Source organism: Sminthopsis crassicaudata, chromosome 4, assembly GCF_048593235.1.
Source record: "Sminthopsis crassicaudata isolate SCR6 chromosome 4, ASM4859323v1, whole genome shotgun sequence".
Lineage (NCBI taxonomy): Eukaryota > Metazoa > Chordata > Mammalia > Dasyuromorphia > Dasyuridae > Sminthopsis > Sminthopsis crassicaudata.
This window is the reverse complement of record NC_133620.1, coordinates 8277438-8292557: the sequence shown is the minus strand read 5'-3', so window position 1 is coordinate 8292557 and position 15120 is coordinate 8277438. Positions and strand designations below refer to the sequence as shown.

Sequence of the window (15120 nt, the reverse complement as noted above, 5' to 3'; positions counted from 1 at the left end):
GGCCCACGCCTTCACGGCCACAGACTGGCCCACGGCACACTCGGCTTCCCTGGCCACTGGAAGAGACCTTCTGCTCTCGGGCTTCACGTTATTTAGAAAAGCAAAGTTAAAAAGGAAGAGTTCTAGCGAACCCCTCAGCCCCCACTCAGGCAGAACGGAGCCCAAAGTAGTAGCAGTAGTAGTAATAGCAATAGTAGCAGCAGCAGCAGCAGCAGCAGCAGCAGCAGCAGCAGCAGCAGGAGGAGGAGGAGGAGGAGGAGGAGGAGGAGGAGGAGGAGGAGGAGGAGGAGGAGGAGTAATAGCAGTAATAGCAGTACTAATAGTAGTAGTAGCAGTAAGTAGCAGAAACAGTAGCAGTAATAGCAGTACTAATAGTAGTAGTAGCAGTAAGTAGCAGAAACAGTAGTAGTAATAGCAGTACTACTAGTAGGAGGAGGAGGAGGAGTAATAGTAATAGTAAATAATAATACTCAATATGAGATGACGCTTTAAGGTTTGCAAAGTGTTTTGCAGGAAGTGTCTCCTTAGCTATAGCCACCCAGGGAGGTAGGTGCTGTTCTATTGCTGTTCTGCTTGTTCAGTTATTCCAGGGGTGTCTGACATGACCCCATTTGGGGTTTTCTTAACAAAACACTTACCATTTCCTCTTTCATCTCATCTCACAATTGGGGAAACTGAGGCAAATGAGGTTAAGTGACTTGCTCAGTCAGAGTCACACAGCTGGTATCTGAAGCGTGTTCTCCCTGACTCCAGACCTAGTGCTTTAACCAATGCTATTGTAATTGCCCCCTTTTACAGATGAGGAAACTGAGGCTGGGACAAATTAAGTACTCAGGCTCATATAATTAGTACGTATCTGATGCAGGACTTGAATCTGGGTTTTCCTGGAGATGCTCTGCCAGCTATTAAAGTTTAGAATTGCAGCCAAAGGTTGGGGAGCCTCTGTCTAGTTGACTGCAGAGGTGAGAAGAGAGGAACTCTGGGAGGTAGAAAGCGCCTCCCCCACCCCCACCGGGCTTTGGAAAGGCAGGTGACAAAGCCCCAGATGCTTTCCCAGATAAGCTCTGGGGCTGGTCTCTTTGCATTATTCAGGGCCCAGATTACTCCCACATCAAAGGCAGCGGGCAGATTTCTCCAGGGCTTTGTTATGCTCCCACAGCTGGGAGTGCTGGGTAAGGAAATAGCCTCTTACAGACCCTAACCGGGAAATCAGCCTCTTGGGGCTCCTCTGGAGATCGGGGTGGGCCTCCCTGCTCCGTCCCTCAAATCCCAGAGGCCTCGTGGCTCAAAGACTCATTCTGAAGTCCCGGGAAGGAGGAGGGAAGGAGGCAGGGGCTCATCAACCCCCTCACTCAAAGCTGGGGACAATCCCAGCTCCTCCTTTAGAGATTAGAGGATTAAGAAAGTCTCTCAGCAATTTGGGATTTTAGAGCCACAGAAACTTCGGTGATGAAATGATATTTAATAAGGAGAGGTAGGGAAGGGAACGTGCACTTATATAGTTCCTACTGTGTGCTAAGGGTTTATTACACTTGTGATTTCATTTGATCCCCACAACAGTCCTAGGGGGTAGGTGCTATTCTTATGCCCATTTTACAGATGAGGAAACTGAGGCAAGCAGATTCCATGACCTGCCCAGGGTGGCACAAGCAATAAGTCCCTGAGGCTAGATTTGCGGTCACAAGGAGGAGTCTCCCCGGCTCCAGAGCCGACCCCCAGTAGAGGCCAGAGTCAGCTTGGAGTCCTGGGCTGCCTTGAACCCGTACAGGCTGCAGGACCCTGAGCAAGTCCCTTAACCTCCTGACCATAATGAGAGCAGGGTTGATTGGCAGGAGAAGGGCTTCCTCAGAGCTCCTCCCCCTCCCAACTGAAGTTCCCGCATTGGAACAAGCACCGGAGGGGAGCGTCCCCAGCTCACACTGTCCACACTGGCAACCAGCTCGGCCCCAAACGCACGCCACCGGACTCCTGGAGAGGGCGCCCATAAAGCGTGGGACCGCCCAGGCCTGCCTGAGGCTGCGGGGGGGCCGGAGGGGCTGCAGTCCCAAGCCCCATCTGCCTCAGGGGTCCCAGAAAGCTCCTGCGCCCTCCCCTGCCTCTTCTGTCCATGGAGAAGGGAAGGAGCTCATTCCACGCCAACATTCACGAAGTCGCTATATCTGCTGGGCACTGCGCTAAACATTCTCCTAACATTCATTCCGTCATTCAGACATGTATTAAGTCCCAACTGTATACACCCTAACCTGCTGTTTGGGACACCGCCACAAGCCCTGCATGGGCTCATTCCACCCCAGGAGGAGCCAAAGACCCGAAGAGGAAGACCAGCTCTGGAGCAGCCCTCGCCTGGGAATTCCGCGTCCCCGGTGGCGCCATTTTAATCCTCTTTGAGAATGAAGGATGAGCAATGAGCTTGACTCGATCAGCCCGGGGGCAGAATCCGAACCCTGGTCCTGACTCCACGGTTCCATTTCTGTTCCCCCAATGCCCTCTGCCTCCTTCTCCAATTGTTCCCCCATAGCTTCAAGCTCCCAGAAACTCCTAGAGCACAGACTGAAACAGGAAGGGAACTAGAATCACCAAGACCAATCTGGTCCCCATCTCTGCCCATGAGGAAACTGAGGTACCGACGTGGTGACTTGCACAGGGTCTACTGTCCTCCATTCTCCTTCCGCCTTTACCCACGAGGGACAGACATAGTAAGTGACTTGCACAGGGTCTACTGTCCTCCCATTCTCCTTCCGCCTTTACCCATGAGGGACAGACATAGTAAGTGACTTGCACAGGGTCTACTGTCCTCCATTCTCCTTCCGCCTTTACCCACGAGGGACAGACATAGTAAGTGACTTGCACAGGGTCTACTGTCCTCCATTCTCCTTCCGCCTTTACCCACGAGGGACAGACATAGTAAGTGACTTGCACAGGGTCTACTGTCCTCCATTCTCCTTCCGCCTTTACCCACGAGGGACAGACATAGTAAGTGACTTGCACAGGGTCTACTGTCCTCCATTCTCCTTCCGCCTTTACCCACGAGGGACAGACATAGTAAGTGACTTGCACAGGGTCTACTGTCCTCCATTCTCCTTCCGCCTTTACCCATGAGGTACAGACATAGTGACTTGCACAGGATTTCCTTACAGACTTGTAAATACTGGACTTTGGGGAGGGGGGAGGGGAGCTACAGGCGCTTAAGTGTAGAATTTGAAGCCCAGCCTCCCTGACTCCAAGCCCAGCACTTTGATGTCCCACACCTTGATGCAAATTTGTGGATTTAAGTCAACAAAGTCCCTTCTGCAGAATAACCCGGATGACACAGCAGGAGGCAGGGGAGGAGGAGGGAGGAGGAGGGAGGCCTCTGGCTGCAACCAGCCCTGGGACCTTGCCCAATCCCCTGGCCCTCTCTGGGAGCCTCAGTTCCCCCGTTTTAAAATGAGCTCAGAGAAGACAGCTCTGAAACCCAACCCAGAGGGGAGGACAGGTACAACTGGCCTCCACACTTAACTGGTCGGATAACAGACATTGGTGAGGGCACCTTGCCATGTGCCACTGGGGGGGGGGATACACAGAAACACCAAAAGGGGTCCTTCACCTTAACGTGCTCACCTCCTCATGGGGAGATACTGCGACGTACAAGGTAAGCCGAGGCACTGGAAGACAGGCTCAGGGCAGAGGGTGTGGGGGAACAGGGCAGAGGATCAGGGCAAAGTCTCTGGACATCCCCCCAACACCCTGCAGTCACCCAATAATGGAACGTGCCCAGAAACGGAAGCACTGCCATTCTCCTCATGGAGATCTCACTGAATCCACAAGACACACACGGTGGAGAAACAGCATGATCTGGTGAAAGAGCCTGGGAGATCAAGTGGCTTCTCCAGATTAAGTCTGGAGAATATTCTCCTAATATCCATTCCGTCATTCAGACATGTATTAAGTCCCAACTGTATACTCAGCTCGGCATGGGCTCATTCCACCCCAGGAGGAGTCAAAGACCTGAAGAGGAAGACCAGCTCTGGAGCAGCCCTGGGTTTGAATCCAGGTCCAGGATGCACAAAAGATAGCCTTGGCACAATGAAAAGAGCTCCTGGGAATCACAGGGCCTGAAATCCTGGTCCTGTGCGACCTTGAGTATATCACTGAACCACAACAAGCCTCAGTCTCCCCACATGCAAAATGAAAAAGGACTGGGTGACTTTAGGGTCCCTTCTAGCTGTAAGTTACATCCTGGGTAGACCTGAAGTGTGGCTGAAGCTAAAGGGAAAGAGTGGCTCATGGGAAAGTCCAATGGCTGCCCTGACTCCTCCCAGCCTGCTACCTACCCCTGACTAGCCGGGCAACTTTGGGTCAATTATTTAACTTCCCAGAATCTGTTTCCTGCCTGAGGACCAGGAAGACTTGTCTTTTTATTGTATTAATTAATTTTTTTAAAAAAATTATTATCCCCTAATGAAGGGAATAGTGAAGAGGAAAAATATGAAATGCTGGTGAAAGGAAGAAAGGAAACAGACAGGGCGAGCTGCAATCTCGCTCAGGGAACTTCCCAAACCTGACATTTAGCGCATCTTGGCCAGACTTCTGAAGGCCTCCCTCGGCCCCGTTGGTTCCTCGCCCTTTCAGAGTCTTTCTGGTTACAACTAATAATCATCTTTAAGGCACCAGGGACCAATCGGGAAGGCTTTACACTGATGTTATCCCACGAAAAAGGCTTATCAATAATTCTATCCCAAAGCAAATAGAGCCGAAAGGTTCCCAGACTTCCAGCCAATATAAACACGTTCTAAGGGGCTCATTCTCATTGAAAAGTCCCAGACAGATCACAGATCCTCCCCAAAACAGAGATAATGGCAGGAATCCGAGTAAACAAACACCCCCATCCCCACCTTCCCAGTCTGGGTTAATCATCCACTGTGGAAAAACTCAGATAGGATCTGCTCTCCCCGATTCGAGTCTCTTTCTTTTCCTCAAATTAGTGGTTAAACTGATTGGCCCGTCTCCTCGCAGACTTGTAAATACTGGACGTGGGGCAGGGGGGAGGGGAGGAAGATGAAGCTAGGGCAGACGAGGGATTCGATGAGTCACCATCTCCTCCCCCAGAACCCCCCCTGGGAGTGAGGTGACTTAAGTGGGCTACACACACGTACATGTGGCCCCAGGGTCATGGCCTTAGAGTCTGGGGGCTTATATTATCATGTCATTATATATCCCCAAATAGACATACTTTCATATCCATCCACGTGTGCTTCATGTATCTGTGGGTGTTCAGTGGACTCAGTCCTTGTGACCCCAGTTGGGGTTTCTCGACAAAGATATTGGGGGGGGGTCACTGTTTCCTTCCCCAGTTCATTTTCCAGATGAGGAGACTGAGGCAAACAAGGTGAAGTGACTCACCCAGGGTGACGCAGCCAGGCCGTGTCTGAGGCTGGATTTGAACTCAGGAGCGGAGTCTCGCTGACTCCAGGCCCAGCCTCTATCCACTGTGACACCCATGAACACATACGAGACGTTTGCGTGTTCTCCCACGTATACTTTTCAAGGCTCAGGAGAACTAGCACCGCACACACAGACCCAGAATGGGCTGTAATTGGAATATGGGATAGCACCAAGTCCAACCCACTCGTTAAATAGATGAAGAAACTGAGGTTGGGAGACACTAAAGGGACTGATCTGGAAGTAGAGTCCAAGGCAGGATTCGAACCCAGCTTTTTCCTGATCCAATGCCAGTCGGAAGCTCCTTTTCCTCCTCTTCTTTGGACATCTGGAGAGCTTGGTCGGGTCCCTTGCCCAGACTATATCAGCTGAAACAGAATCTGCATTCTGCACCCGGGACTCCTGCTGAGTTCCAAGGCATCTCTAAGCCACCCAGAGCCTGAGCGATTGTATCCCTCCTCGTCACAAAACACGAGCAGCTCCATTCTGGAGGGACACCGCGCCCAGGCCCCGGTGTCCCCTGCCTCTGCCTGCCCCTGAGGGTCTTTGTCCAAGGTTTGTCCTAACAAGAAAATGGACATGATGCCGTGACCTAACCCAAGATCCTGACAGTGGCGGGAACTGGAGAACAAGCACCCCGGCCTTCCTTTGCTGCCAGCCTCATCTATAACAGACCCAGTCGCTCCAGGGATGGCTGACGGGACCCTCCATGTTGAACACACCTGGCCCCACCTTCCCCCTTCTGGAGCTAAGAACAGGAACCAGCCGGGCCTGCCAGCCTGGCAAGGCCGTCCCTGTACCATTGGCACTCTAAACCCCCTGCCCAGGACTCTCCTCCCTCTGTTCCCCAGGAGTTGCCTTCCTTCCTTTTAAGAGCAAAAACTCCTTGAGGACAAGACCGTCTTATTGGCTGGCACCTGTGTCTTAGCAGCACAGTGACTGGAAAGGTGCAAGGGATGACAAAGGCTTTCTCATTCATTCATTCATTCACGCACGCCTGCCAACGGTTACCAGAGCCTCAGCCTGTGGCACACCTTGAGCAGGGAAGCAGGCTCCCAGCAAAGGCTTCCTCTTTGATCTCTCGCACCAGCTTCCTTGGAGGCCACGGTCTGGAGGCCAGATCCTTCCGACAACCCCAGCTCCAGTGGAGCAGACCTGCCTTATGTCCCTAAGGGGTATCCAATAGAAGCTGTTACTCAGTTCGCAAACATCTGCCAGTCCCTCCCAGGCTGAAATCCCCCCTCCCCCCCCCTTAAGCTATGATTCCCAGCCTATTGAAAAGCTGAAACTGCCTCCTGCCTTTGGAAGAGCTGGAAGGAGTTTGCCCTGAACCACAGCTGGGGCTTTGGAAACTTTTGTCCTAAAATGGAAAAAGAAAAGAGTTCAAGGCAGGGTAAATATTATTTTTTAAAAATCTGGTTTATGTTTATGAAGTCTTCCCAGAGGTCCACAGGCTGCTCTCAGCAGCGCCACATTACTCCTTCCTCTGCCAGGAGCTGTCCTGAAGCTGCCCCTTCCCGGGCCCAGGTTTCCCCAGATATTCTGTCCTCCCCTTCTCCTCCCCAGGCCTCCCTAGACCTCTTCCCCAATCCTCCCCAATCCTCCCCATTCCTGCCCAGTCCTCCCTTTCCAAAAGGAAGCAGCCAGCATCAGTCCCATGGCCATGGAACAATGAGCAGCTCTCTATCTAACCTTCCCCGGCCTAGCTGAGCTTTCGGGGATTATTTTTCTTTTTTTAATCCTGAAGTCTAGAATGAAGTGTGAAGAGTCTTTAATGTCTGTCTGACTTAGAAGTGGACCTCCAGCCAAAGTATTGCTCTACTCATGTCTGTCAAAGTGGGCCCAAACCCTGGCCCGGCCCAGAGGGGAATGCCCACGGCTGGCCCAAAGCCTTCTGGTCCACTCTCTCCCTCGGGACTCACACCAGAGACCTGGAAAGAGGCACTGTGGGAGAAGGAAGGACCGGGAGGTGGCCGGGGACCCGCAGAGAGCCTTGGATCGGCAACCACGGCAGTAAGATTCTGGCCTCTGACACGCACTCGCGATGTGACCCTGGGTAAGTCTGCCGGCCTAAGTTTCTTTAATTTGGAAAATACAGGTACATAAAGGAGGGTGGATTTGTAAGACTGAGCAAACCTCTTGGGGAGCGCTTCTTTGTGCCCCCAATTGCTTATTCCAGCCTTCCCTCCCAAATTGCTTTATATTTAACTAGTTGGTATAAATTTGTATTTGTTCATTTTGTATTTATACTGTGTGTGTCTATATGTGTGTGTGAATACACACACACACACACACACACACACACACACACACACACACACACAGACTTCTTGTCTCTTCTCACTAGAACCAAACTCATTTTGAGTAGGCCTTGAGCCTAGAACAGTGCCTGGAACACAGCAGGTGCTTAATAAATACTGATTGATGGCTAAACGGGCATTCTCCTCGTTCTCTGACTCAGCCTCCTCCACACGCTCCCCATGTTCTGCTCCACTCTCTGGGCCTGGAGCCCCTCACCCTGTTCCCTAGCAGCCTCTCCGCCAGCCTGCCGAAAACTCCGCTCTCCTTTCTCAGAATCGTGTTTGAAAATGCATAAAATAAAATATATCAGATTACAAAGGAAATCAAATGTACTGAAATCTAACTAGCAAAATAGTTTTAAAATGTTTTTAAAAATAAGTTCATTTTCCCCAGGTAGAAAACCCTATTCTGAGGCTTAAAGAAGGGGTCAAACCCCCCTGGTGAGGAGGGATTATTTACATCAGTGAAGACACCCACCAAGCCCTGACCTCCCGGCCCTGGCCCTGTCTCCCCTATACCTGGCCTAAGTGTCACTGGCCCACCCTGGCCCTTTCCCTTACATCTGGTAAGCTCCCTGGTCCCTGGAATCACTGAGAACTAGAAAGTGCCCAGCGGAGGAACTGAGGCAGAAAAAAGGTAGGTGACTTGATCCTGGCCCTTTTCTTTACATCTAATAAGCGCCCTCTCACCTGGGAATCATTGAGAACTAGGAAGTGTCCAGGTGAGAAAACTGAGGCAGAAAGGAGGTAAGTGACTTGGATCAAGTATAAAGAGGGAGTAAATAAAGTAAGGAGAAAAGGTGGGATTGGAATCAAGGCCTCAGACTTCTGAACCAGATTCCCCACCACCACCACAGTGAACCCCAGTCCTCCTAGTGGAACTAGGACCTGTATCACCCACCCAAACAAACAAGCAAAATCTCCCAGAGCACAAAGTTGGCTTAGGCAAGAAGGGCCTGTAAAAAAGGGAAAGAACCCCCCAGCTCCAGGATGGTTCTCTGGGGCCCGAGGAAGGGAGCGGTCCCAGCCACCTCTGAGGTTCCCTGGCAAGCAGGACTCTGGGAGAAGATCGAGCCATGAAGTTTCATAAAACTTCCCCTATGATCTGGCTTAAAATGGGGCGCTGGGAAAAGACGGCATCACCCTAAATCAAAGCCGCCTGGGCATCCCCAGACAAAGCTGCCAGGTGAAATCCCCCCCAACCACAAACCTGCCCACATGAAAGCCAGAGCCCCCGGCCACCCACCCGCCCACGTGGGAGAAAGCCTCTCCTCAGCTTCTGGCCACGCTGGCTTCTGATGTGAACCGGCTCTGCTCACACGAGACCTCCAGCGTGTTATTTTGTATAAACAGATAACAGCTTGAAAGGCAACACAGTAACTAAGGGCTGGCCCAGGAGTTAGGGGCTTGTGTGAGAATTCTAGCCCTGCAATTTGTAGCCCCCTCACTGCACTTGCTTACCCTTCCCAATTTAAGTCTATTGATCGCAGTAGGGCCGTGATCTACCAAAAATCAATAGAAAAGCACCCGGGCATCTTCATTTTCCAGCTTGCTCTTGTTTAAGTTCAAGCAACTGGGGAGGGGCTTGGTGGTGGCGACATAATCTCCCAAAGAGGAAATAATGATGGTCGTGGCTCGTGTTTACAGAGCGCATTCAGGCCAGCACATAGCACGCAAGGTTGGCTCTGTCCCCCGAATCTCCAGCTGAGGAAGCCCGGAGGTGCTGTGGGCCACGTTCTGGCCCTGAACATCCACATTCGAATCTAGACTTAGACGCTTCCCAGCTGTGTGACCCTGTGCAAGTCAAGCCATTTAATACCTCTCGGTCTCTGTTTTCTCACTGGTAAAATGATGGGGTTGGACATTATAGCCTCCAATGTTTCTTCCAGGATTAATTAAATCTATGCTCCCATGATCCTGCTACTTTTTCCTTCTTTTTTGGTCTCATAAGATATGAGAGTGAGATGGTGGGTCAGATGTCATCCTTCCCCAGTCACATGATCTTTAAATAAAATCTTCTAAATATCTGTCGTCAAGATGGCAGCGCTCCACCTGAGCTCTACCAAATCCCCCTCCAAACAACTCTAAAATAATGGCTCAAAATGAATTCTGGAGTGTCAAAACCAACAGAAAAAAAAAAAAAAAAAAACAACTTTCCAACCCAAGACAACTTAGAAGGCCAGTAAGAACAGACAGAGGGCATGATGGGATGATATTTAAAAAATAGAATTACATGAAAAAGACGAGTGCACTTGGATACGGGAGAAGAAAAAGCAATATGGGATAGACTATTTCACATAAAAGAGGAGCAAAAGAGCTTTTACAGTGTAGGGGAAGATGAGTAGGTGAGATGAACCCCATTCTCCTTTGAACTGGCTCAAACAAGGAAGGATACACTCAGATAAAGACATCTTACTCTAGAGAGAAGTAGGGAGAGTGTGGGATGGGGGGTTGACATAAGGGAAGGCAGATTGGGGGAGATGGGACTCAGATGCAATCGAAGAGTGACAAGGTGAAAGAAGAGAATAGGGTAAACGGGAAAATCAGATGGGAAGAAATACATAGTAATCATAATTGTGAAAAAACCGATAAAACGTCATTCCTCATACACACATATATGTTTGTACATATATTTATACATATATACATGTATGTATCAGGTACACATGCCTATATGTGACATATTTATTCATACATATATGTATTGTATATGCACATATACACACACATAGACTCACAATAAGATTTATAAGAATACAAATCATTTCCCAATTGATAAATGCTCAAAGGATGTGAACAGGCAGTTTCCAGACAAAACTATCTACAAAAAGAAATGCTTTAAATTACTATTGATTAGAGAAATGCAAATTAAAATAACTCTTTACTATTAAAATGAAATAACTTTGCAAATTAAAATAACCACCTCACATTTCTCAGACTGGCTAATATTACTCCTTGCCTCCTCCTCTTCCCTCCATCCCTCCTCCTTCACTCTCTCCTTTCTTCCTACCCTCCTTTCTTCTCCCTCCCCCCTCTCTGTCTCTCCTCATCTCTCTCTGTCTCTGTCTTTTTCCTCTGTTTCTTTTTTTTTTCTTTCCTTCTCTCCTCTCTTCTCCTCTCCCCTTCCAAGCCCTGCCTCTTACATCCTAGACAACCTTGACACTGAGCACTGGGACAGAGCAGGTGGAAGAAGAACACGACTTACTAATCTGGTTGTTCAGCTTGAAAGCGATGTCCAGCTGGAGGATGAAGAGCATGAACTGGAACCAGGGGCTCATCTCCATGGCGGGCAGCGGCACGTGGACAGCAAACACGATGTCGTTGGCTTCAATCTGCCTGGGAGGGGCTTCGTCAAAGTCCCGGATCTTGTCACAATGGTTGGGGCCCCAGGGCATGAACCACTTGGATTTGTGATGAATTTTCTTGGAATCCACGCATTTCACTGACATGTAGGACACTGCTGTGGTGGGGCCAGGAGCTGAAAGAAGGAAAACATGTTTTCCGGTTAAGAAAACCATTGGATTGAATGTTTCAAAGTATCCGTTCTAATGTGCAGGGCTAACTGTGTCCCTCTCCACCCTCTCAAATCCAGTGGCCCTCTAAGACCTAGAGGATCTTCCATTTGGCATCCAAAGCCCTTCATGATCTAACCTCTAATGCCCCACCCCCACCCTCTAAAATCCAATGCTCTGGACTTCCTCTCTATTTTTTTTTTTGTACACAGAATCTCTCTCTCCCTCTCAGGCCTCCATGTTTGTAAAATTCTCCCTCCTGCCCCTTGTCTTCCATCTCTCAGCTCCCCTGGTTTCCTTCATACTAAAACTCCAATCCTACTTTGCCCCATTTCCACTGCTCACCCTTTCTTCCCTCGAGCTTGCCTTCCAGACAATACAACCCTATAGACCATAGTTTTATATGGAACATTAGTAGGTGAGCATCAAGGTTTAGAACAGGGCCTGGCACACAGCAGGTGCTTAATGTTTGTTGATGAACTGGATAGGCTCTTTAATAACAACAATGATGATGATACTGATACATATATATGCAGCATATTAAGACTCACAAAGCATTTTATGGATAACTACCCTGGAAGGTAAGTACAATAGGCATTGTTCACACTATTTAACTGGTGAGGAAACTGAGGCTCAGAGCTAAAGGGATTTGCCCGGGTTAGTGGAGGCAAAGCAGACACAGCACTAACTGTATCACCTTGGATAAGTCACATAACCTCAGCCTCAGCTTCCTCATGGACTACATGGACGTTGAGCTTCCTTGAGAGCTTCACTCCAGCTCAAACATTCCATGAGTCCATAAGTGACCCCCAGTTATTGGAATAAGAGCCAAAGTTCACAAATGGCTAGGAAATGACTCGCCGATCCCAATCATCCTTCCTAGACTCTATTTGAAGGCCTTCCTTACCGCATCCTGGGAAGTCAGTCCAATGGCCAGACCATGCCTTGATGGCCACCGCTGCCAGCCTCCCTTCCCCCACGCTCACCCTTTGATCCACTGGGGCCTCTCCTAAGTCATTTGTCTCTTAAATCAGCCGCATGCCTTATTCTTGGAAACATGACTCAACGGAGCCTCCAGTTATCCTGACTCAGCTAAATTATCCACAAACATTAAGCCCAAACAGTATATTAAAAGTGGCCCCTGTTTCTTGTGGTCAGGGAAATGAGCAGGGAGAGCCAAGTCAGGGCTAAGTCCCATTTATAGCTCAGGTAATCACACAGATTTCTATATTTGAGACCTCTAAAAGCTTCTTCCAAAACGAGCGTGGCCTTTCTGTATTTATTCTCCTCCTCCTCCTCCCCCTCGTCCTCCACCTCATCTGAAAAATGAGTCTCTTGTTCCACGGATGTGAGCACGACGCCCTTGCTAACGTGCAGGGAGCGGGCCGAGGGCACCATCCCAAACTCGATAGGTAAGTCGAGTCGAAGGTGCGCTTGCCGTGAGTCTGCAGCTTCCATAGCTCCACACAAAGTCTGCCTCCTTCCCAATCTTTCATTTCCTCTTTCATTCATTAGGAGAAAAAACTCTTATCAGAGGATCCTTGATCTCCGAATTAGAAGAAGATAGAGCACCTCATCAGGGGATACTTCACGTTTTAACGTCATGGAGCCTTTCACTACTCACTGAAGCCTGTGTACCCTTTCTCAGAATAATGTTTTGTTTTTTAAAATAAAATAAATAGGGTCAGAAAGATAAATTACATTGAAATATAGCTATGAATTTTGTAAAAATTCAGTTTACGACTCCATAAACCCAAGTCTCTTGTTTCATGGCTGAGAAAGCTCCGAGCCATATATGGTCCAATGGAAAGGGGGGATTGACTCTTGGGTAAAGGATCCAGGCCCAAATCTCAGCTCTCACACATCTTATGATCTTGGCCAAGAGTCTGCCTCCCTGGGCAGTGCACTTCCTTAACTCTAAAATGCAAGATTTGAACTCAATGGTCTCTATGGTCCATTCCACTGTAGATACATAATCCCACGACCCCAGAAAAAAGTTTCCAATCATCCTGTGTTGCTTAACACTGTAAAAGCAGAAATGGTAGAGCCCTTGGAGATAATAGACCAATTGACAAATGTAAGATGCAAAAATCGTCTTGAGAGGTTGCATAGGATGGACTGAATAAGATGGAGATAAGAATAACAAAAGGATGCATTTATAGAAAGCTTTAGGGTTTGCCACATTTTTCTATATGTTATCTCATTTAGTTCTTACAAGAAGACATAGCAAAAGGTGCTATGATCACATCCATTTTATGGATGAGGAAAACTGAGGCTGAAGAAAGTTAAATAATTTTCTCAGGGTCATAGGACTAATATCTGAGGCACAAAGTAACAACAGGACTAAGATAAATGTAGCCTTCTAGCCAAGTTCACAAGGACAAGACTGAGGGATGACTCTGACTCGGGAAGAGTTAGTATTGAAGACAATTGTAGGTTTTAGCTGATTCAGTGAGTTACAACCATTTGATATGTGAGCCTTGAAAGCTTCATTGGAGAAAGAAGCTAAATGTCCAGGGAGAGAGACAGAGACAGACACAGACACAGAGAGAGAGAGAGACAGAGAGAGACAGAGACAGAAAGAGAGTGAGAGAGAGAGAGAGAGAGAGAGAGAGAGAGAGAGAGAGAGAGAGAGAAACAGAGACAGAGAGAGACAGAGACAGAGACAGAGAGAGACAGAGGGAGGGAGAGAGAGAAAGAGAGAGAGAGAGAGAGAGAGAGAGAGAGAGAGAGAGAGAGAGAGAGAGAGAGAGAGAGAGAGAGAGAGAGAGAAACAGAGACAGAGAGAGACAGAGACAGAGACAGAGATACAGAGAGAGGCAAGGAGGGACGTGAAGGCTTTGTCCCTTTGTCCCTTTGAATAGTCTCACTCATCCTCACAGTGGATGCAGGTAGAGTGGCCCAATACAAAGAGCAGTGGTTTTAAGGTCAGAGGACCTGGATTCAATGTCACCTCCAACACTCTTGGAGTGATCTTGGGACAGTCCCTTCATTCCCCTGTTTCTCAGCTTAAAAAATAAAAGGACCTTGACTAGGTGGCCCCCCAGGTTGCTCCCACTTCTAAATCAACGACTCTATGAATATGGACGTCTTGAGAGACAAACAATACTATGATAATTACTAAAGCAAAAGCAGCTAAGGAGCATCATAATGCACAGATCCCTGGACTGGAGTCAGGAAGATTCAAGTTCAAAATCCAGCCTCAGACATTACTGGCTGTGTGATTCTGAGCAAGTCACCTCATCCTGTTTGTCTCAGTTTCCTCATTTGCCAAATGAACAGCAGAAGGAAACAGTAAACCACTCGGGTACCTTTGCCTAGAAAACCCCAAAATGAGGTCATAAAGCCTCAGTTATCAATAAAACAACTGAACAATACCAGCAAAATGGAGGAATTCTCGGTGCTCGACTTGACATCTGCAGTGTCAAACTCAAATAGAAACGGGGGCCACCAAACAGGATCCCACAGCGAGTGTCTGGAGCAGGGTTTGGACTCTGGTCTTTCCAACTTCAGACGCAGCGCCCTATCCATGGTGGCGCCACCTGGATATCCCTGAATTCCTTCATTGACCATGTTCAAGCAACATGTCTCGGACCATTCTGAGTCTATAGGCTCTCTATCAGGAGGGGAGCATCATGTTTCATCATCAATCCTCTGGAATTGTGGGGGAGCCTTATGTTAATTATAGTTCCTAAGTCTTCCAGAGTTGTTTATCTTTACAAAACTGTTGTTGTGTAAGTTGGCAACCAACCCTCCATGAAGCTTTCCCTGGTTACCCTCCAGCTTGCCATCGCCCCTCCTTTCTCTTATCCAGACGACTTTGCATCTCTGGGTATTTATCCTCAGGTCTATTTATTTGTGTTCACAGCTTGCTGATTAAATGTTTG

At 48.6% G+C, this 15120-nt stretch overlaps 1 protein-coding gene across 1 annotated transcript in view; it reads right to left on the bottom strand.

Moving 5' to 3' along the window:
- WLS (Wnt ligand secretion mediator) overlaps positions 1 to 15120 on the bottom strand; it is a 96955-nt gene that overhangs the window by 49252 nt on the left and 32583 nt on the right. Inside the window, 1 exon segment of the mRNA XM_074265672.1 lies at positions 10927 to 11199. Within this exon segment, the coding sequence (XP_074121773.1) occupies positions 10927 to 11199 (273 nt within the window).